Source organism: Ranitomeya variabilis, chromosome 1, assembly GCF_051348905.1.
Source record: "Ranitomeya variabilis isolate aRanVar5 chromosome 1, aRanVar5.hap1, whole genome shotgun sequence".
Taxonomy (NCBI): domain Eukaryota; kingdom Metazoa; phylum Chordata; class Amphibia; order Anura; family Dendrobatidae; genus Ranitomeya; species Ranitomeya variabilis.
In genome coordinates this window covers 642,110,078-642,132,158 of record NC_135232.1, presented here as the reverse complement: position 1 = coordinate 642,132,158, position 22,081 = coordinate 642,110,078, and the positions used below count along the sequence as shown (strand labels likewise).

Below are 22,081 nucleotides of genomic sequence, written 5' to 3'. Positions count from 1 at the left end.
GGAAGACTACTAGAACCCTAGTGCCACCTTTTGAAAAGCACCGATCCTAAAAGTCAATATCGACCTTCTAATGAGCCTTGCCATATGACTTCGGATAAAAGCCAAACCAGCATCTCAATTTGCAGAGACAGTGTTTTGGGGTGTTGCCCCTCATCAGTGCAAAGTATGAGATCTGATTTGGCTAGGTGAGAGGCTTAAGACTGGGATCTAAGTTCAAATCCTCTTCCTCTCTGAAGAGGCAATTTGCATATACAATTTCCCAGAGAAGAATGTATGGCGTATCAGTCTCCTCACTCTGACATGCCTGGCTTGTTAAGGTACCGTCTCACTCAGCAACTTTGCAACGAGAACGACAACAATCTGTGACGTTGCAGCGTCCTGGATAGCGATCTCGTTGTGTTTGACACGCAGCAGCGATCTGGATCCCGCTGTGATATCGCTGGTCGGAGCTAGAGGTCCAGAACTTTATTTTGTCGTCAGGTCGGCGTGTATCGTCATGTTTGACATCAAAAGCAACGATGTCAGCAATGTTTTACATGGAGCTAACAACCAGCGAGAACGATAAGTGAGTCGCCGTTACGTCACTGGATCGCTCCTGCATCGTTCTGGAGCTGCTGTGTTTGACGTCTCTACAGCGACCAAAACAGACGCTCCAGCGATCGGCTCGTTGTCTATATCACTGCAGCGTCGCTTAGTGTGACGGTACCTTTACTCTTCATAAGGAAAAGTGTTACTCCTTACATCCCAGTCTTAAGCCTCTAAGCTAGCTAAATCAAATGTCATACTTTGTACTGATGAAGGGCAATACCCCGAAAGACTGTCTGCAAATGGAGTTTCTGGTTTGGCTTTTATCCCAAGTCATGTGGCAAGGCTCGTTAAAGGGTCGATATTGACTTTTAGGATCGCTAGTTCGAATAGATGGCGCCAGAGTTCTAGTCCTCTTCCTCATTGCAGATTTGACTGGCACCTTTAATACACAAGGAGGCTTCGGAATACTGCATTAACAAACACAAGAAAGTAATAGCGACCGGGAATACACTCACCATCAATACATTGCTGTCAAGGGGTTGGGATTTCCAATGGCTCCTGTGCTTGTTGAGACTCTTAATAAAACAAATAACATGCACGTGAAACTTGTGTGTTGATGGAAAAAAAAAAAAAAGTAGATCAAGTGTGATAGATAGATAGATAGATAGATAGATAGATAGAGACATGGACATCATGTTCCCGGCGCCTGCGCACTGCAGTACTTTGTCTGCCCTGTTGAGGGCCGAGCAAAGGCAAAGTACGCTGACTGGAAAGAGATTCTCCATTAAGGAACGGTATACGTGCTCCTCTAAATTTGTGGTTTATTTATTGATATGCCCATGTGGTCTCATGTATGTTGGTGAGACCACGATGGAGATAAGAGCACGTGTGAATAAACACAAAAGTACCATCAGGACAAAAATGCTTGATTTGCCAGTTCCTAAACACTTTCATGAGTACAGGCACTCTATCAATCAATTAAGGTTTAGGGTTATCGATGGGGTCCCTGTATTAAGGAGGGGGGGGGGGGGAGACAGAATACAAAAATTGAAGCAAAAAGAACTAAGATGGATTTCCACTTTAGAGACTTTGCAACCAAAGGGGTTGAACATTGAATACAACCTCCAAATATGTTTATCTTGAAGCCCCCTTCTATTACAGGGTTTGGGTTCCCTTCTCCTGTATTTTTGTATATATATTTTTTATTTCTTTGTTTGATATTGTACATTATTTTTTTCTTTTTTTCCCTTTCTTGTTTTTAGCTAATCATGGATTTGGCATCCAGGGACATCAGGATGATACACCGGATTACGTACCGGTAATGCTCTTTTATAGAGCCACGACAGCACCCACTGAGAGAGGGGATCCGCCCCTAGGAACAGGAAACCCTATGGAGAGATAAAAGGGGCGGTCCCCTCGCTCCCACAGTTTGGGTTACAGAGATTGCGAGGAACCGCCCACCAGTATTAGTAGGCAATTTTATTATCATTTTATCTTAGACTACTAATATTTACAAGAACCAATCACCCTTATCCGTGCTCATATGCAAACTAATATATAAGGGAGGGAAGTGAAGGGGTGCTGTCGTGGCTCTATAAAAGAGCATTACCGGTATGTAATCCGGTGTTTTCTCTTCGCCACGACAGCACCCACTGAGAGACTTTCAGAGATAGTCATTTGGGGGGGGATTATCGTGTTAAGAACTGATCTACCGAAACACAGGTCAGTGGAGGCAGATAAATCTAGTCTATAGTGACTATAGAAGGTAGTAGGGGACGACCAGGTTGCGGCCTTACATATGAGTTCTATTGGAACCTCTCCCCGCTCTGCCCAGGATGATGCTATCGCCCGGGTGGAGTGTGCCTTTACAGTCTCAGGTGGATCTTCCCCTTTAGATGAATAGGCCAGGTATATCGCCTCCCGAATCCATCGGGATAATGTGCCTTTAGTAACACCAGCTCCTTTCCTTTGACCCTGGAAGGAAACAAAGAGCCCTGCTCTTCCTCCAGGGACTAGTCCTGTCTAGATAGGTTATCACAGCCCTTCTCACATCTAAAGTATGGTACTTTTCTTCATCCTGATTAGTAGGGTTATTATAGAAGGTAGGAAGAAGAATTTCTTGAGATCTATGGAATTTAGTACACATTTTAGGTAAGTAGGAAGGGTCTGTTTTTAGGACAATCCTATCTGGCAATATTGACATAAATGGAGGATCTACTGATAGTGCCTGTATGTCACTTACCCTTCTTGCCGATACGAAGGCGACAAGAAGAGCAGTCTTGAGGGAGACATGTTTAATGTGAGCAGAATGTAGAGGCTCAAATGGGTGATCTGTCAAGGCTTCAAGGACCAGATTAACATCCCAAGGAGGTGAGTGGGGAATTTGGACCGGTTCTGCTCTCTGGCAGGCTGAAATGAATCTGGATATCCACCTATCTCCCGCAACGTTGTGACTATACAGAGCCCCTAGCGCAGAAACTTGCACTCTTAAGGTATTAACTGAAAGGCCTAAGTCCCGTCCTTTCTGGAGAAATTCGAGAATGAGAGAGACTGGAATTTCCTTTGACAGGGCTGAGGGATAGAGGCTTAAAAATTTCTTCCATACTTTTACATAGATCGATGTAGTGGATCTTTTCCTACTCAGCAGTAGGGTATCAATTACTTTATCAGAGAAGCCCCTTAGCTTTAACAGCTGCCTCTCAAATCCCAGGCTGTCAACCGCAGACCCTTCACATGAGGGTGGTTGAAGGGCCCCTGGAAAAGCAGATCTTGATTCTCTGGGAGAATCCATGGATCCGAGATGGACATGGCTCTGAGCAGAGAAAACCATGGTCTCTTTGGCCAGAACGGGGCAATTAAGATCACATTCGCTCTGTCCTCCCTTATCTTCCTGATTACTGTTGGAAGAAGAATCATCGGGGGAAAGGCATACGCTTTCTGAAATGTCCACGGAATCTGGAGGGCGTCGAGAACATCGGGGTTGTCTGTCCGGAACATTGAGGCGAATGTTTTCACTTGCCTGTTGTCCCTTGTAGCGAAGAGATCTATGTCGGGTATACCCCATTTTATAGTTATCATATTGAATATCCGACGATTTAACATCCACTCCCCTTGATGGAGGGTATGACGACTGAGAAAGTCTGCTTTTGCGTTGTCTATCCCTCGGACATGTAGTGCTGATAAGGACAGAAGATGATTTTCGGCTATAGTCAAGATGTTTTCGGCTATAGACATGAGTGCCTGATCTCGTTCCGCCTTGATGGTTGACGTAAGCCACTGATGTCATGTTGTCTGAGAGTACCCTGGTATGTGTTCCGTGCAACTGTGGGAGGAATTCACATAGGGCATGATAGATGGCTTTTAGTTCTTTTTTATTAGACGAGTCGTCTAACTCCGTAACCGACCATAACCCTTGGACAACCTGGTCCCCCAAGTGTGCCCCCCAACCATGAGGGCTGGCATCCGTAAATATTATGTTTGAGGGTTTAGTTTCCCAGGGAACCCCGCTAATTAGATGATCTGGTTGTAGCCACCAGGTTAGAGATTGGATTACGTCATTAGAAAGGGATATTTTACCGTCTAACCGCCCTTGTAATTTTATCTCCTCATGCAAAATTGCATACTGTAAGCACCTCAAGTGGAATTGGGCCCATGGAACCGCCGGGATACATGACGTGAAGGAGCCAAGTAAGGACATACCTTCCCGAAGGGAAATTATGGGTTTATCTAGTATAGACTGAACTTTATTCCTCACCGTTATTTGTTTAGATTCTGGGAGAAAACATCTTTGACTTATAGAATCTAATATAATCCCCAAAAATACTTGCCGAGTCGTTGGGATCAGCCTAGATTTTTCCCAATTTATTATCCATCCTAAGTTCTGCAAGGATGAAATCATGTGACTTAACCTTTGTTGACATTGTGAGGGGGATTTTCCTACCACTAAAAGGTCGTCTAGATATGGGATTATGAGGGTGTCTTTTAATCTTAGAAATGACATGACCTCTGACATTAGTTTAGTGAATACCCTTGGAGCAATTGATAGTCCAAAGGGCATTGCTGTATACTGAAAGTGCCGTATATATCCTTTTATGACAACCGCCACGCGGAGATATTGTTGATGCTCTTTAAAGATTGGGAGATGGTAATACGCATCTTTCAGGTCCAGAACCGTCATAAAGCAATGGGGAAACAGGAGTTTTATGGTGGATCGGATAGACTCCATTTTAAAGGTTTGATTTTCTAAGAAGGTGTTTAATTTCTTAAGGTTTATAATGGTTCTGAATGATCCATCCGGTTTTGGTATTAGAAATAAAGGGGAGTAAAACCCTTTGCCCTCCTGAGGAAGTGGAACTTCCACCAGAACCCCCTTGGACAGAAGACTCATTACTTCCTGCTCTAATGCCTCCTGTTGTGATTGAGATTTTAATGAAGTCAATAGAAATGAGTCCGGAGGGACTCGGGAAAATCTTAATTTTAAGCTGGAGGTGACAAGATCATTTGCCCAACTATTTGATGTTATCAGCCGCCATTTATCTGAGAAGGAGGATAATCTACCTCCCACAGGTAGATCCGCTCTAACGGGGTTTGTCCTCAGGTTTGAAAGGGCGCTTCCCAAAGAATGCCCCCCTTTGTTTGGTGTCTCTAGTGGCCCAGCGGTCTTGGTTCTTAAAATCTTTCCTTTTATTAAACACGGGCTTCCGGAATGCTCTCCTATAGGATGGAAGGTAATTAACGTTAGGGAAGCCCTTCTTCCTCTCTCCCGCTTTAGTTAAAATTTCGTCTAGTTTAGTACCAAACAGGTACTCACCCTGACACGGGAGGCCACACAATTTAGATTTTGTTTGGGGATCACCCTTCCATCCTTTAAGCCACAGGGCTCTACGTGCTGCATTCGTGAGTCCCGCTGACTTAGCCGCCAAGCGTATGGAGTCAGCAGATGAGTCCGCCAGGAAGGCTGTAGCCCCTCTGATCAGGGGTATAGAGGACATTAATCTGTCTCTAGAGAGACCGCTTTTTAGTCCCTCCTCCAAGTCATTTAGCCAGACTAGCATGGACCTAGCAGTGCATGTAGCCGATATTGCCGGCCTAAAGGCTCCCGTACATGACTCCCAAGCTCTTTTTAAAAGAGAGTCGGTTTTGCGGTCCAATGGGTCTTGTAATGAACCCGAATCCTCCACGGGCAGTGAGGATTTTTTGGATGTGGATGCCACTGCCGCATCCACCTTCGGGGCTTTTGACCATAATAAGAACTCGTCATCATTGAAGGGATAACGTCTTTTTGAGGTTGGTGGTAAACCCCTTTGCCCCTGGCTTTCCCACTCTTTCTTGATTAGATCTTTTACCGCTGATATTACAGGAAAGGAGGGCCTTTTCTTTTCTGACAGACCAGCGAACATGATATCCTGCTGCGTTTTAGGGACCTTAGAATCTTCAATACCCATGGTGTTGCAGACTGATTTTACCAGGTTATCAATGCTATCGGTGGGAAAGCATGTATCTTGATCCTCATCAGAGGAAACGTATTCACGGGAAATGTCCGAGTCTGCATTTTCTCTGTCAGACGACTGGTCAGATATAGGGGAAACGTATCCTTTTTTCACTTTAGTACGTGGCTCTTTGTCAGAACCATGTAAGGCTCGTAATTCTTCCCTGATCATGACCCTAATATCCTCAGATCTAACCGAGGCTTCTTCCCGTAGGGTAGAGTTAATACACGGTTTACACAACCTCTTTTTATGACTATCCGGAAGGGGCTGGAGACATAACGCACACTGTCTGTGTTTCGTTTTTTCAGTCCTTTTGGCCTAGGGTGTGAGGGAGAGGGAACAGTAATCAGCCTAAATAGGGTAGATATACACTCACCCAGTGAAGCTGTTTGTGAAGGTACCGGCTGATGGGGAGGAGACTGAGGCACGGGTTGAGGAATAGCACGATCCGACTTGCTTTTCCTAGAAGATCCGCTCTGCTTAGAGCGGCTGGTGCTGGCATGGCTGCGTGGAGTGGATGCGGTGGCTTCTAACGAAGACATCACAGCGTCCTGCGCAGAATCCATAGTGGACGCCGGAGCGACATCGCCGGCGTCCTTTCATATGGGGGCCGCCATCTTCTTCCGGTTGTACCCGGAAGCGCTAGTCACTTCCGGGTCGCGGCCACACTGTATGGGCCTGCGCTGCCGCCGGTGTCAGCGCAGGCGCTGTCCCCCTCCTCCTCCATCACCCCAGAAGTTACCTGTATTTCCGGGGGAATACACTGGGGCTCCATGCTGTGTATGCGTCCGCCGAGAACGGCGCGACGCTGACCGCATCACAGCGTTGCTCCCGCAGACGAAACCGGCTGGTATCCCGAGAGCCAGCAACCACCGTCCTGGCCTCACGGCGTCTGCCAGCAGAGGGGGGAAACTGAGCCAGGACCCCCGACGCTGCTTCCAGCCCTGGAGCCCCTGCCGTCCTCTAAGGTAAACCGCGCAGGCGGCATCCAGGCTAGGTATCCTCTTCTCTCCATGGATTCCCGTAGGAACAGGAAACCAAACTGTGGGAGCGAGGGGACCGCCCCTTTTTATCTCTCCATAGGGTTTCCTGTTCCTAGGGGCGGATCCCCTCTCTCAGTGGGTGCTGTCGTGGCGAAGAGAAAACAAGGGATATTTCTGTATTAATTAGATCTGAACACAATGTGCATTATGTTGTATCTCCTCCCTTCTTCCCCCCTCCCCTTTTTCTCCCTCCTTTTTCCTTGTCTGCCAGATCACTGTGTGGCTATATTCTTTAGTTTTGCTCCTGTTTTTACATTACTACCCATGTTTGGTTTGGTAGCCATGGATATGGCTGGTCCCCTTTCTCTCCCCGAGATCACGGACCCAGCGCGGCCGGTGAGTGATAGGGGGTGTGGCTGAATGCATCCTGCTTCACCGCCTCCCTTCCTCATGTGCGCCTGCGCTGGTGATCTGGTGACTTGGATGGGAATGTTCGGCCTCTTGCCGCTGTGCGCGTGCGCGGAGGTTTTCACCTACGTTGCGGTCATGTGACCAGTGACGTGGGTGTCCCTGTGCGCTTGCGCCGGCGTCCTGTGGCCGTTGGACTCCAGAAATGGATTATGTGAGTGTAATGTGGCGCGCTTGTTACTGGCATTGCCAATTGGTTAGCGTTTTACATAGGATATGTTGGTCGCTATGACAACAATATAAACCAAGGAGGTGATTGGTGGATTTCATGTTATGTGATGTCTTTTCTAGCTTTTATTCTCATGTTTTCTAGGTAGTTTTTATATATTAATTACATTTCTGATATGTCTGTATTGATGCTATGATATTGATTTTTAATATATGTATATACTATGCGTTATTTGAGATATATATTAAAGGCCGCCCTTTTGTGGTGATTGGCCCAGATTTGGGCACTACACTATTTAAGAAGGCCACTGATGTTCTATTGTATGCTTGACAAAGGCTGGTTGCCGGCCGAAACGTTGCATCCTGTAAATGGCAGAATAAAGACTTTATTTTTTCACCTGGATACGGATGCTGCTCCTTTCTTCATTATTACTGTGAGTATTGGTCCAGTTTGGATTCATGGACTGTGGAGCGCGCACCGTGAACACCTGAGTGCTGTTGGTTAATTATTTCTTAGATGTGCAGTGGGATCTAGATGCCTTCACAAAGTTCAGAAATTAAATTTTCTAGGTCACAATAAGTCTAATAAATGTTTTCAGGTTGAATTCCTTCAATGTCCAAGCAGTTAAAGGGAATCTGTCACCCCAAAAATCATATATGAGCTAAGGCCACTGTCATCAGGGGCTTATCTACAGCATTCTGTAATGCTGTAGATAAGCCCCTGATGTATCCTGAAAGGTAAGAAAAACAGGTTAGATTATACTCACCCAGGGGCGGTCCCGCTCCAGCGCCTCCCGTCTTCATACGATGACGTCCTCTTCTTGCCTTCCTGCCACAGGCATACTTTGTCTGTCCTGTTGAGGGCAGAGCAAAGTACTGCAGTGCGTAGGTGCTGGGCCTCTCTGACCTTTCCCGGCGCCTGCGCACTGCAGTACTTTGCCTTTGCTCGGCCCTCAACAGGGCAGACAAAGTACGCCTGCGCAGGAAGAAAAGAAGGGGATGTCATTGAAGATAGGAGGCGCCGGACCCGGACTATAATATAACCTGTTTTTCTTACCTTTCAGGCTTCATCGGGGCTTATCTACAGCATTACAGAATGCTGTAAGCCCCTGATGGCGGTGTCCTTAGCTCATATACGATTTTTGGGGTGACAGATAAGGATTGAGAAGGAGTTGTAATTAGTGGACAACCCCTTTTTAAATCTAATGTTTCCCCCCCTTATAAAATAACACTCGTACTCCCATCCCATGTGGTGTCGGAATTGGCTCTCCCAGGGATCATGTAACATTGTTACATCACACGATCCCTCTGGCCAATAAGTGGCCATTTCACTCTCTCCGCCTTTGGATGTATGACATACATCTAGGAAAAGTGAGAGCAGCAGCTCTGACTTCCTCCAGCTGTAAGTGATTCGTCTGAAGCAGTCGCTAATTGGCCCCAGGGATTGCACGATGTCACACAATGCCCGGGAGAGCCAATACCGACACCAATGGAATGACACTTGAGGTGAGTACAAGTGTTATTTTTTTAGGTGGAAACATACAGATTGAGAAGGGGTTGTCCGAGTAGTGGACAATCCCTTAAAAGATTGAGTTTAGTCAGAAAGCTTAGAGGTTTTGCAACAATTTCTGTGTTTTGCTAATAACTAGAGATGGACGAACCCGAACAGTAAAGTTTGGGGTCCGTACCAAAGACCTACTGTTCAGGCACAGAATCCGAACACGGACTTCACCAGGAAGTCCGTATCACTGTTGAGTTTCTGCACCCCGAACACCGGGTGTTTAATCGCTTACTTTTTCTCATGGTACGAGCGGTCATCTCACTGCAGCTCATTGGCCAGGGCAGGAACACAGCCTCAGTGACCTGCGGTAACCTTGATGAAGTCACTGACGCTGAGCTCGCAGCAGCTCATTCTCCCCTGGTTTTCAGCCTGGATGGTCGTATCTTCGCACCGTCTAGGTTGGAAACTATTTATCCCCCAGACATGGATTATGACGTGGGACAGAACTACGGAGAGGAGAGGGATATTGTTTTTTTTATTTTTACTTTTTTCCAGGAGACGAGTGTTTCAATGGAATGGGTGTTAGGTGAGTATAACTTATTTTTCAATAAAGTAAAAAAGTTTTTTTTAAATTTCAAATTAAGGACTTTGTTCTGGCTGTGTCTTTGTTTACCATGTAACTATAGGATTAGTAATGGATAGGCGTCTTATAGACACCTCTCCATTACCAAGCCGTGGGCTTGATGTCACCGGACAATACAAAGGTGACATCAACCTCACAAATATGAACCCCACTTGCTACCGCTACAGGGCAAGTGGGAAGAGCCGGACAAAGTGCCAGAATTGGTGCAACTAATGGATGGGACTTTTCTGGGGTGGCTGTGGCCTGCTATTTTTAGGAGGGGGGGGGGGGGGGGGGGGGAAGGGAGGCAATATCCATGGCCATCCTGAGAACAAAAAGCTCCCCGTTGTTGGAAAAATTGGAAAAAAAAACAGAGTGGGAACCCCTCTATTCTTGATACCCATCCTTGTTGAAGCTGAGAGCAGAGGGTTGCAGCCCGCAGCTGTTAGTTTTGCCTTGATGGTTATCAAAAATACAAGGGAAGTCAATTTTTTTATTTTATTATTTAAATCTAGCACAGGCTGATGAATAGTCCCATCAGCCGCCGCCTGCTCTTGCTGTTATCAGTGACAGCAGGCATAGGCCATTGGGAATAGTAGTCCCATCAGCGGACCCCTGTGACCGAAGTAAACTTTTAACCTCCGATCACAGCTACGGGCTTACGCTGTCACCTCTCAGCGATGGAGCCACAGCTCTTTGACCGACGGTACTGATCTTACTGCCGATCAGAAGCAGTGTTTGGCCCCCCTCATTCCTATGAATGGGATCCAGGTTCGGGTAGTGTTCTGGTACCCGAACTTTTTTTTTTTTTTTTTTTTTTTAAACTGTTTGTCCGAGCCCACCAAACCCGAACATCCAGGGGTTTGCCCATCACTTCAAATAACTACTGAATTTTTCAGAGATTGCTAAACCTTTAATGGACTAAACTACAAAAGTTACCAAAGTCTGCAGGAAACCCGAGGGCAGGAAGGGCCAAGCTTTATTAAAACTTAAAGCATGACTGTCCATTCAGTTGACTTCTCAGAAGAAGCTAGAAGTAGAAACAGCTGACTGCACTGCCCTCGATTGCTGCAGGAGTGAAGATGACCACTTTGCTCCTTTCATCACTTGTATTCTGTAGAACCGGTATTGTATTCTGAGGAATCGCACAAAGCATACTCCAGATACTTTAGATGTAAAAAACCTAAGTTAAACTTCACATCACAATGCTGCATTCATGATTCAGCTTTTAATCTCAGGTTTTTTACAGTTTCCCTGCACAATCACAAAATTTGGAAGGAAAACTGCGGTTTCACTGGCAAAACCATGCAGCCATTATGATCAGCAAAATGATTTTGCAGGAGAAACAGCTGTAGGATTAAGTGAATGTGCAGGGAAACTGTAAAAGCTGCTGCGGGACCACTGCATGTGAACGCTGCCCAAGAGAGATGCATTAGTATGACAAAATGAAGAACAGATTTCCAAAAGGCAGTCAGTGACTGTTCAATTGTTCTAGAGTTGGAATTTGGAGAAAGTTGACCTTAAAGGGTGCGTGTCCACTGTCCGGATTACATCCGAATTAGCTGCGGATTGAACGCTGCGTACAACCTGCAGCGTCCAGATGTTACAGCATAGTTGAGGGGATTTTATGAAATCCCGTCTCCACTATCCGTGCGAACACGCATCCGGTGGCCCTGCGTTTACGGACACGTGGTGCGTCTTTCTAAAACGCAGCATGCCCGTTTACCTTGTGGCAACGCTCCGTCGCCGCAAGGTAAATAACAGGGCCCTATGTATGGGGTGCGGAGATTCTGGATGTGTGCAATGAACACATCCGGAATCACCGCGCGTACAGAAGTGGGCGGCGCTCCGTCCAAAGCGCCGTGAATCCGGACCGTGGACACGCACCCTAAAAGGTCTTTTATATCTAATCTCAAGAAAGGCCTTATTTAACATTTTCTCAAACATACTACATATCTTGAAAAAAAATAAAAATAAAATAGGAATATAAGGTTGTTCTAAAGTTACATTGAAAGCCCCTTAATATATTGCTGGTCTGATGATATCCAGCCGAGTGATGTCATGTAGAGTCAAGACAATCTACTTTCTTTTCAATATCTCCAGTGTTTAAGTATCGTTGTCCTGGTATGAGAATGTTAAGATTTCCATAGATCCAGTTATTCCACCGGTGATTATGAGAGAATATTCCTCGGTATAAAAGAAACTTCCAGAGGATATTCTATCATTTTGGATTACTTACACAGGATATAACGTCATACAGCCTACACCCCCCCCTAACACTGTTAATTGTGACAGTATCTTTAGAATATATGAGATTAGGCCATAATATTCTACCACTGGTCTTGCTTTGATGCTCACATAATATCTGTGCCTAGATTTATACTAATTCAAAAAAAAAAAAAAAAAAAAAAGAGGCAGCACTCCATTTCTTCAGTGAAAATGTGGAAGATTTAATCAACCCACTTGTCTGGGCGAAGTTTCGTCTCCATCTGAGCTTCTCAAGCCTAGATTTAGCCATTACGTATTTCAGCTGAAATTTTAAATCCCTCTGTATTTTAAAATTCATTTTAATAATATCCTCAATAAAAAAAATTTTAATTTTTTTTTTTTTTAATATATTTACATACATGGGTCGTTAATCCCATAAGTATGCTGTTTTGGGAAGTGTTGTGTTTCTAAAGTTCGGAGGTCCCCTGGCCTATATATATTTATTGTACTCACTTATATAGTGCCATTAATTCCATAGCGCTTTACAAACATGGGCACTATCCCGATTGGGGCTCACAAATCTAGAATCCCTATCAGTATGTCTTTGGAGTGTGGGAGGAAACCGGAGAACAACAGGCCAGTGTTAGGGACATATGTATGATCACAACAATGAGTCACAATCGTGATTACATAGACCTCCGAGATTTTAGAAATACAACACTTACCAAAACAGTATATTTATGGGATTAAGGACACATATGTAAGTATTAAAACAAACAAAAAAATAATATTTTATTGAGAAGATATTAAAATTAATTTTAAAAATACAAAGGATTTCAAATTGTAGTCGAAATATATAATAGCTAAATCTAGGCACATATATTATGTGAGTATCAGAGCAAGACCAGTGGTAGAATATTATGGCCTTATCTCATATTCTAAAGATATTGTGCCACAATTAACAGCATTAGGGAAAAAAGGATGTATGAATTCCCTTCAAGAAAAATTATATATTAAGGTGCAAGTGCCTTGTATTGTGAAAATACCAATTTTAGGAGTAAAAAAAATTCAAAAATAATTTAAAAAAAATTAGGAACATTAATGACTAAATAATGTAATTGTTTATAGTATCCCATTCATAGAAATAGTAAATATCCCATTAAAGTTCACAGAATTAATGGAGCCACGACTGGTCAGTGCATGAATTCTGTAATCAGTATATTGTAAGTGTACATTAGGTAAGGTGCCACAGCTCGCCGCTACCACCCTGTTTCGCCTACAAGCTTCTTCCAATGGGGGTGTTAACAAGCTAATCATGTGAGCTCCCTTTTATGCTTAATGACACGGCTGTCTGGAGCATTAGTGTATCCGGTATATAATTGCACGTGCGCAGCCTGCTGAACTCCCAAATTGGTAAAGGAGGACTTCAAGTTGGGGGATGTTGCTACATTAAGGGGGAGGGGGGGTGCTAGTCATGTGTCCTTATAGGATCTAGGATGTCACAAGGATCCATACATCTAACCAGGCGCATGCGGTCAGGTCCAGATTTTGCAGCGGGGCCCTCTGGACTCTTTCAGGTGATTTCCCCCCCCCCCCCCCCCAAAAAAAAAAAAAAAAAACACAACACGGAGATGCATGTTACTTCAGAAACCACCAAAATGTAAAAAATTCTGCACAGACAGCGATTTGGTAGAAGGCCCCTGATTTTTCTCCCGTGTATAAAGTTTTTCAGCATTCTATTAAGCTATCAAACAGCAAGATACATATTTTTTCAGGGTCTATGGTTTTTGCTTACCTGTCGTACAGCAGAGAACTGGGATACCTGTTGTTGCTGCCATCGGAGGCTCGGTGAATATCCTTCAGGAGCAGGCTGACATCCAGACAGCTTAAAGAAAAGGAAAATCTCATCATTAAGGGTCATTCACACGTTAGATCTTTCCACGTGCAGAAAAATGGAACAATTATTCTGATCAGAGTGTGGTCCAAGTATCATCCGTGTTTCTCATACGTGGAGAAATTAAAAAAAGGTTTCTCCATTCTGACAATCTGCTTAAAAAAATAATAAAAAATTGCACTCGAATGTCATCATGGAATTTTTCCCCAGACCCATTGACTTGCATTGCCGATTTTAAGCACCCTCGGATCAAATTACCAAACTTTGCAACTAGCGATGCATCTAGAACTAATGAAACGTTATAACCAGCACTGGCCGATGAATTCTGCAGCCAAATCTGATCATGATGCAAGATATCACTAAGCAAAAGGTGCACGACGTGAAGATGCAAGTGAGATGGGGACCAGCTATGTTCACAGAAGGTGTTTACTGGTCTTCAGGTTTCCTTCTTCTAAGTGGCTGCCACCAAGCTGTTCTTGCCACCCCCGTCTTAGCATAACTGATAAAATAAACTTAACTTTTTCTGCGCTGTAAGCAAATTAGATTAGAGTGGTACGAATGGGCAAGACTATGGAATCCTCTGCACCTGTCAGCCACGGGGTTCGGTCACTTTGCCTTCTCATCAGGGTTAATAAACACCTACAGATAGAATAAGAGTCCACACCAGAGCAAATGATAAAAAAAAAAATATTTATTTTCAAGACAGTAAAACAAGACCAAAAAAGGTCATAAAAAAAAAAAAAATCAGTATAGATTACAGATGAGACTCACAAACACAGAAAAACAGGTGGACAAACCTGGAAAAATAAGGACAAAAATATCCAAACACAAGTGTATATATCAGGTAATGAATACTGGATGACAAATCACAGAGTGGCACGGTTTACTCAATATAAACCAGCACTATGCTGCACATTGTAGCAGACAACATATCCTGTGCAGCAGGACATACCCATCATTACCTGATATATACACTTGTATTTGGATTTTTTTTGTGCTTATTTTGCCAGGTTTGTCCACCTGTATTTCTGTGTTTATGTGAGTCTCACCTGTAATCTATACTGATGTTTTTATGACCTTTTTTGGTCTTTACTGTGTCTTGAAAATAAATATATATTTTTTTATCATTTGCTCTGGTGTAGAGCCTTATTCTATCTGTAGGTGTCTATTTACCGTAGATCTCATGGATACCCTATAGCAGAGGTCCCCAACCTTTCTGACCTTGAGAGCCACATGCAGCTATGAAAGAGGATCGCAAGCCACAACCAGCTCCTTCCCCACTCACAGTAGTGATACCGAGAGCCTTCATTACCGGTATAGTGATAACCAAAGCTTCTCCACTGAAATCACACCAAGGCAGTATGCCAAGCAAAATGGTTTCCTATCTCACCCCCATTCAGATCTGGTCTTCTGTACAGGGCTACACAAAAAAGTCACCATTTAGACATCTGCTCTTAATAGTTCTTTACACCTGGTGCAATTGGACCAAGCCGGCAGGCAGCCGCAAGCCACACATCACGGGCCCGCGAGCCACATGTGGCTCCCGAGCTACAGGTTGGGGACCCCTGCCCTATAGGATATATACATAGGCGTTTTGTTTTTTTCTCATCAGGGTTGCAAATGTCCAGAAATTCCTTGTCAGTAAAAATAGAGCACAATTTTCCACCTGTCCGCAATACAAAATAAGTAAGAAAAATGGCCGTACACACACACACTTAAAGATGTCTTCACGGGGGGGGGGGGAGAAGCCAGTGACAGACATTTAGAAGAAGCAAAGAGGAGGAGCGGTCCGCAGAAGAGCAGGATCCTTGGTATTGACAATAGCAGATGTCTAGATATTAACGGGAGACAGTAATTGGATTGTACTTACCGCTATACTGACCGTTTGCTTCTTTCTTAGCTTTTTAGGGTCAATCTGAGCAATGACTACATCAGGACATCGTGCAGCCTCAATTCTAAAGCCAGAAGAAACACAAACAGCATTAATATGTCTTCACTGAAACTGCACGGATGACCAAACTCACAGATTTCATTAATTTCCAATACAGTGGGCCACTAAAAATTAAAGAACCCCCCCACCCCCCAAAAAAAAAAAAAAAAAAAAAAAGAGCATGTGTACGTTTTTAATGTGTTTCCATTGCAGAAACAGACTAACGCATGTAATCGGCACATGACTATATCAATAAAGTTTGTCAAAGCCAAATACCAGGAAGTATCAAAAACAAAGCAGCTTTATTTAAAGCAAAAAACAAAAAACAAAACACAAAATGTGATAAAAACGAATATAACCACATTTCACATAATTGGTGCAAAAAGAAATCTGCAACATCAAAAACTCATCAAGGGAGTCGGTCATTTTGATTATGATATCTGACCTGCAGGGAGTTCTAGAGAAGAAATTCCTGGTCAGACTGATAAACATTTTTATGGGAAAAATTTGAGTACAATTTGTTATTTTATGAATTGAAATCTTTGGTGTAGTAAGTGCATGTAAGCTGCAGGAGTCCAGTGGGCGGTCCCATCAATGACTGACAGTCTTCCCTGTAGGGCTGCACCTGTGCTTGGTTCCAACAGTCCTCCTGTGTTGACAGACTCCATTAATAAAGACTTGACTCCAGCTCAGTCAGTTGATCTATGCTCATCCACCTGAGGCTCAGATGCCGGCCTCACATCAAGGATAAGGCTACTTTCACACTAGCGTCGGCCCGACGTACCGACGCATACTGTGCAAGCGCCGAACAACGGGGCAGCGGATGCTGTTTTTCCACACATCCACTGCCCCATTGTGAGGTGCAGGGAGGTGGGGGCAGAGTTCCGGCCGCGCATGCGTGGTCGGAAATGGCGGTCCGTCGGCACCAAAAAGCGTCACATGTAATGTTTTTTGCTGCCGGCGGTCCGCCACAACACGATGCAACCGTCGCACGACGATTGCAACGTGTGTCAATACGTCGCAAATGTTAGTCTATGGGGAAAAAACGCATCCTGCAGATGACTTTTCAGGATGCGTTTTTTCGCCAAAACGACGCATTGCGACGTATGCAAAAAAACGCTAGTGTGAAAGTAGCCTAATAGAAAAAAAAATGGAGTCTGGCTCAACAGGACTGGATTTTCCTTTTCAAAAGAAAATATAGTGCATACAAAAGAAAACTTTACATGATTGACATGACCCAGTTGACGCGTTTCCCAGAGCCATAACTTTATTTTTCCATCAATATGGCCACGTGAGGGCTTATTTTTTGCAGGACGAGTTGTACTTTTGAACGCCCACATTGGTTTTACCATATCATGTACTCGAAAATGGTAAAAAAAAATTCCAAGTGCGGTGAAATTGCAAAAAAAGTGCAATTCAAAAACAGGTTTTTTTTTTAAATGTTCAAAGGCTAAAACTGACCTGCCATTATGATTCTCCAGGTCATTACAAGTTTATAGACACCAAACATGTCTAGGTTCTTTTTTATTTAAGTGGTGAAAAATAAATATCCAAAGTTTGTTTTAAAAAAAAAAAAAAAAAAAAAAAGAAAAAGATTGCGTCATTTTCCGATACCCGTAGCGTCTCCATTTTTCTTGATCTGGGGTCGGGTGAGGGCTTATTTTTTTGCGTGCCGAGCTGACGCTTTTAATGATACCATTTTGGTGCAGATACGATCTTTTCACCGCCTGTTATTTCATTTCAATGCAATGTTGCGGCAACCAAAAAAACGTAATTCTGGGGTTTTGCATTTTTTCTTGTTATGCCGTTTAGTGATCAGTTTAATTTTTTTCATATTGATAGATCGGGCGATTCTGAACGCGGCGATACCAAATATGTGTAAGTTTGATTGTTTTTTGTTTTATTTTGAATGGGGCAAAGGGGGGGATGATTTGAACTTTTATATTTATTTATTTATTTTTAACCCCTGGAGCTTTTTTTTTTTGTTTTGAGTTTTTGCTCCCCTCCTTCCCAGAGCCATAACTTTTTTATTTTTCCGTCAATATGGCCATGTGAGGGCTTATTTTTTGCCAGACAAGTTGTACTTTTGAACAACACCATTGGTTTTACCGTGCCTTGTACTAGAAAACAGGAAAAAAAATTCCAAGTACGGTGAAATTGCAAAAAAAAAAAGTGCAATCCCACACTTGTTTTTGTTTGGCTTTTATGCTAGGTTCACTAAGGCTGGTTTCACATCTGCGGATGGAGGTGCTGCGGAGGGCTGCATACGTCCTCCGTGAAGCTCCGCCCACCACCGCACCTCCTCCAGTCAGCTCCGCCTATGTCGGCATGCGTACCCTATCTTTACCCTTAGGTACGCAGGCCATGCCGATGTATGCGGATGCCTCCGCATGCGTCGTTTTGACGTTCGGTGCAGGTCGCTGCACCGCAACTAGTCAGAGTCAGCATGGGTTTATAACTAATAAGTCATGCCAGACTAACTTAATTTCCTTCCATGACAGAATCACTGACTGGGTGGATCAGTGAAATGCTGTAGATTTAATAGATCTTGACTTCAGCAAAGTGTTTGACAAAGTATCTCACACCATCCTTATTGAAAAAAAATGATTAAGTATGCAATGGACAAGGCAACTGTTAGGTGGATTCATAACTGGCTTAGTGATAGGACCCAAAGAGTAGTCGTAAATGGCTGCACATCCAGTTGGGAGAATGTCTCAAGTGGGGTAACAAAGATCTGTCCTGGGCCGTGTATTGATCTAGATTAATGAATTGAGGGTAAACGGATTCAATTTGTTGATGACAAAGCTAAAAAGGGATGGCTAATACTAGAGAAGAGAGAGAGGATTCGAAAAGATATAAATAAACTGGAGCAGTGGGCAGCACCTAACAGAATGGTTTTTAACAGGAAAAAAATGCAAAGTACTACATCTGGGCAATAAAAATGAAAAAAGCATATACAGAATGGGAGGAATAGAACTAAGCAACAGCACATGTGAAAAAGACTTGGGTATACTAATAGATCGTAAACTGAACATGAGTCAACAGTGTGATGAAGCAGCAAAAAATGCAACCAGTTCTAGGATGTATTAACAGAAGCATACAGTCTAGATCACGTGAAGTAATTATCCCCCTCTACTCCTGTTTGGTCAGACCTCACCCGGAATACTGTGTCCAGTTTTGGGCACATTTTAAAAAAAAAACACATCAACAAACTGGAGCAAGTTCAGAGAAGAGTTACCAGAATGGTGACCGGTCTGCAAACCATGTCCTATGAGGAACGGTTACAGGATCTGGGAATGTTTAGCTTGCAAAGAAGATTAAGAGGAGACTTAATAGCCATCTACAAATATCTCAAGGGCAGTCAGTGTAGAAGGATCATCTTTACTTTCATTTGCACAAGGAAACACGAGAAGCAATGGGATGAAGCTGAAAGGGAGAAGATACCGATTAGATATTAGAAAAAAATCTTTTTGACAGTGAGGGTGATCAATGAGTGGAACAGGCTGCCACGAGAGGTAGCGAGTTCTCCTTCAATGGTCCACGTCTTCAGACAGAAGCTGGACAGACATCTGAGATGGTTTAGTGAATCTTGCACTGAGCAGGGGGTTGGACACGATGACTCCGGAGGTCCCTTCCAACTCAACATTTTGTGATTCTATGATTCAACTATACAGCAAATGTCACGGATTATAATGTTCAGTCTAAGGGCTCATTCACACATCACTTTCGCATATGAGCGTTATCCGTGGCCTTTGTGGACAGCACTTGTACCTGTGATAGTATATGGGGCTGTTTGTCTTTTGCATACTGAGTGTTGCATGCAAAATCGTAAAGACATCTCCTTTATTGATCCGAGTGTAGTATTAATCTCGTCCGTTTTCCACCAACTGCTAGATAAGAGGGAAAAAACTTTTTTTTTCTCATCAGCAGAAAAAAAAAAAAAGTGATGAAACTCAAGTCAGTTTTTCTTGTACGTGAAAAAAACCCTAATGTCTGAATGAGGCTTTAGGAAGAACAAGGAGTCCTGGAAGTGATGGTCCGGCCCTCACAAATCTCAGATCATCCCGTCTGTGTGGGATTATATGGAGAGAATTAGGGTATGTTTTCACAGTCAGGAAAGGCTGCAGATTGGATGCTGCATACAGCCGCAGCGCCCAATCCGCAGCATCCAGATGTTTCAGCATAGTGGAGGGAATTTTATGAAATCCCATCTCCACTATGCGTTCAAACACGCAGGTGGCAGAACTGCGTAACCAGACATGCGGCGCGTCTTTATAGACCGCAACATGTATTTATCTTGAGGAGACGCACAGTCTCCGCAAGAAAAAAATTACACAGCCTATGTATAGGATGCGCTCATTCCACACGGTTCAATGAACACATCTGCAATCACCACACGCACAAAGGGGGCAGCGCTTTGGGCAGAGCGGGTATCTGCTGCATCCAAAGCGCTGCCATTTCTGACCGTGGAAACATAGCCTTAGAGATCTGCACAAGCCTATCAGGCGCCTGACATTATAAGACCTTATTCACTCTCCGGCACAGGGGCTTGTCTGCAGCCATGCTCACTTCCAGCACTGGAGGAGGATTTCCTATGTTTTCTTCCCTTTAATAAACCTGTTTATGAACAGTGAAGCAAATGAGAGCAGAGGATAGGAGTGTGCACCTACAATGAAATCATGCCCTGAGCCCACCAGCCCGATGCAGCCCGATGCAGGACAGAGTTCAGGACACGCAGACTGCAGCATCGCAGGTGCAGCCTCCCCCCTCTCTATACACATGCAGCCCCCCTCTCTCTATACACATGCAGCCCCATATATACATGCAGCCTCTAACTCTATACACATGCAGCCCCATATATACATGCAGGAACCCCCCTCTATAGATATGCAGCCTCCCATTACACACATGCAGCACCCCTATACATGCAGCACCCTCCCCCTCTCTATACAAATGCAGCCCCCCATTACATGCAGCACCCTCCCTCTCTATACATACAGACCTCCTATACATATGCAGCCCCTATACGTGCAGCCCCTCCCTCTCTATACATGCAGCACCCTCCCCCCTCTCTATACACATGCAGACTCCCTATATACATGCAGCACCCTCCCCCCTCTCTACACATGCAGACTCCCTATATACATGCAGCACCCTCCCCCCTCTCTACACATGCAGACCCCCTATACATGCAGCACCCTCCCCCCTCTCTATACGCATGCAGACCCCCTATACATGCAGCACCCTCCCCCCTCGCTATACACATGCAGCACCCTCCCCCCTCGCTATACACATGCAGACCCCCTATACATGCAGCACCCTCCCCCCTCGCTATACACATGCAGACCCCCTATACATGCAGCACCCTCCCCCCTCGCTATACACATGCAGACCCCCTATACATGCAGCACCCTCCCCCCTCGCTATACACATGCAGACCCCCTATACATGCAGCACCCTCCCCCCTCGCTATACACATGCAGACCCCCTATACATGCAGCACCCTCCCCCCTCGCTATACACATGCAGACCCCCTATACATGCAGCACCCTCCCCCCTCGCTATACACATGCAGACCCCCTATACATGCAGCACCCTCCCCCCTCGCTATACACATGCAGACCCCCTATACATGCAGCACCCTCCCCCCTCGCTATACACATGCAGACCCCCTATACATGCAGCACCCTCCCCCCTCGCTATACACATGCAGACCCCCTATACATGCAGCACCCTCCCCCCTCGCTATACACATGCAGACCCCCTATACATGCAGCACCCTCCCCCCTCGCTATACACATGCAGACCCCCTATACATGCAGCACCCTCCCCCCTCGCTATACACATGCAGACCCCCTATACATGCAGCACCCTCCCCCCTCGCTATACACATGCAGACCCCCTATACATGCAGCACCCTCCCCCCTCGCTATACACATGCAGACCCCCTATACATGCAGCACCCTCCCCCCTCGCTATACACATGCAGACCCCCTATACATGCAGCACCCTCCCCCCTCGCTATACACATGCAGACCCCCTATACATGCAGCACCCTCCCCCCTCGCTATACACATGCAGACCCCCTATACATGCAGCACCCTCCCCCCTCGCTATACACATGCAGACCCCCTATACATGCAGCACCCTCCCCCCTCGCTATACACATGCAGACCCCCTATACATGCAGCACCCTCCCCCCTCGCTATACACATGCAGACCCCCTATACATGCAGCACCCTCCCCCCTCGCTATACACATGCAGACCCCCTATACATGCAGCACCCTCC

At 44.8% G+C, this 22,081-nt stretch overlaps 1 protein-coding gene across 2 annotated transcripts in view; it reads right to left on the bottom strand.

The window, feature by feature from the left end:
• GEMIN2 (gem nuclear organelle associated protein 2) overlaps positions 1-22,081 on the bottom strand; it is a 72,059-nt gene that overhangs the window by 49,324 nt on the left and 654 nt on the right. For both annotated transcript variants that reach the window (XR_013215439.1, XM_077261260.1), the window contains exons 2-4: positions 15,732-15,816; positions 13,763-13,852; positions 1,044-1,103 (exon numbers count right to left, since the gene is read on the bottom strand). Coding sequence is in view for 1 of the 2 variants with exons in the window: in XM_077261260.1 (XP_077117375.1) it covers positions 1,044-1,103; positions 13,763-13,852; positions 15,732-15,816 (235 nt within the window). In the remaining variant the exon portion in view is untranslated. The remainder of the gene's footprint in view (positions 1-1,043; positions 1,104-13,762; positions 13,853-15,731; positions 15,817-22,081) is intronic.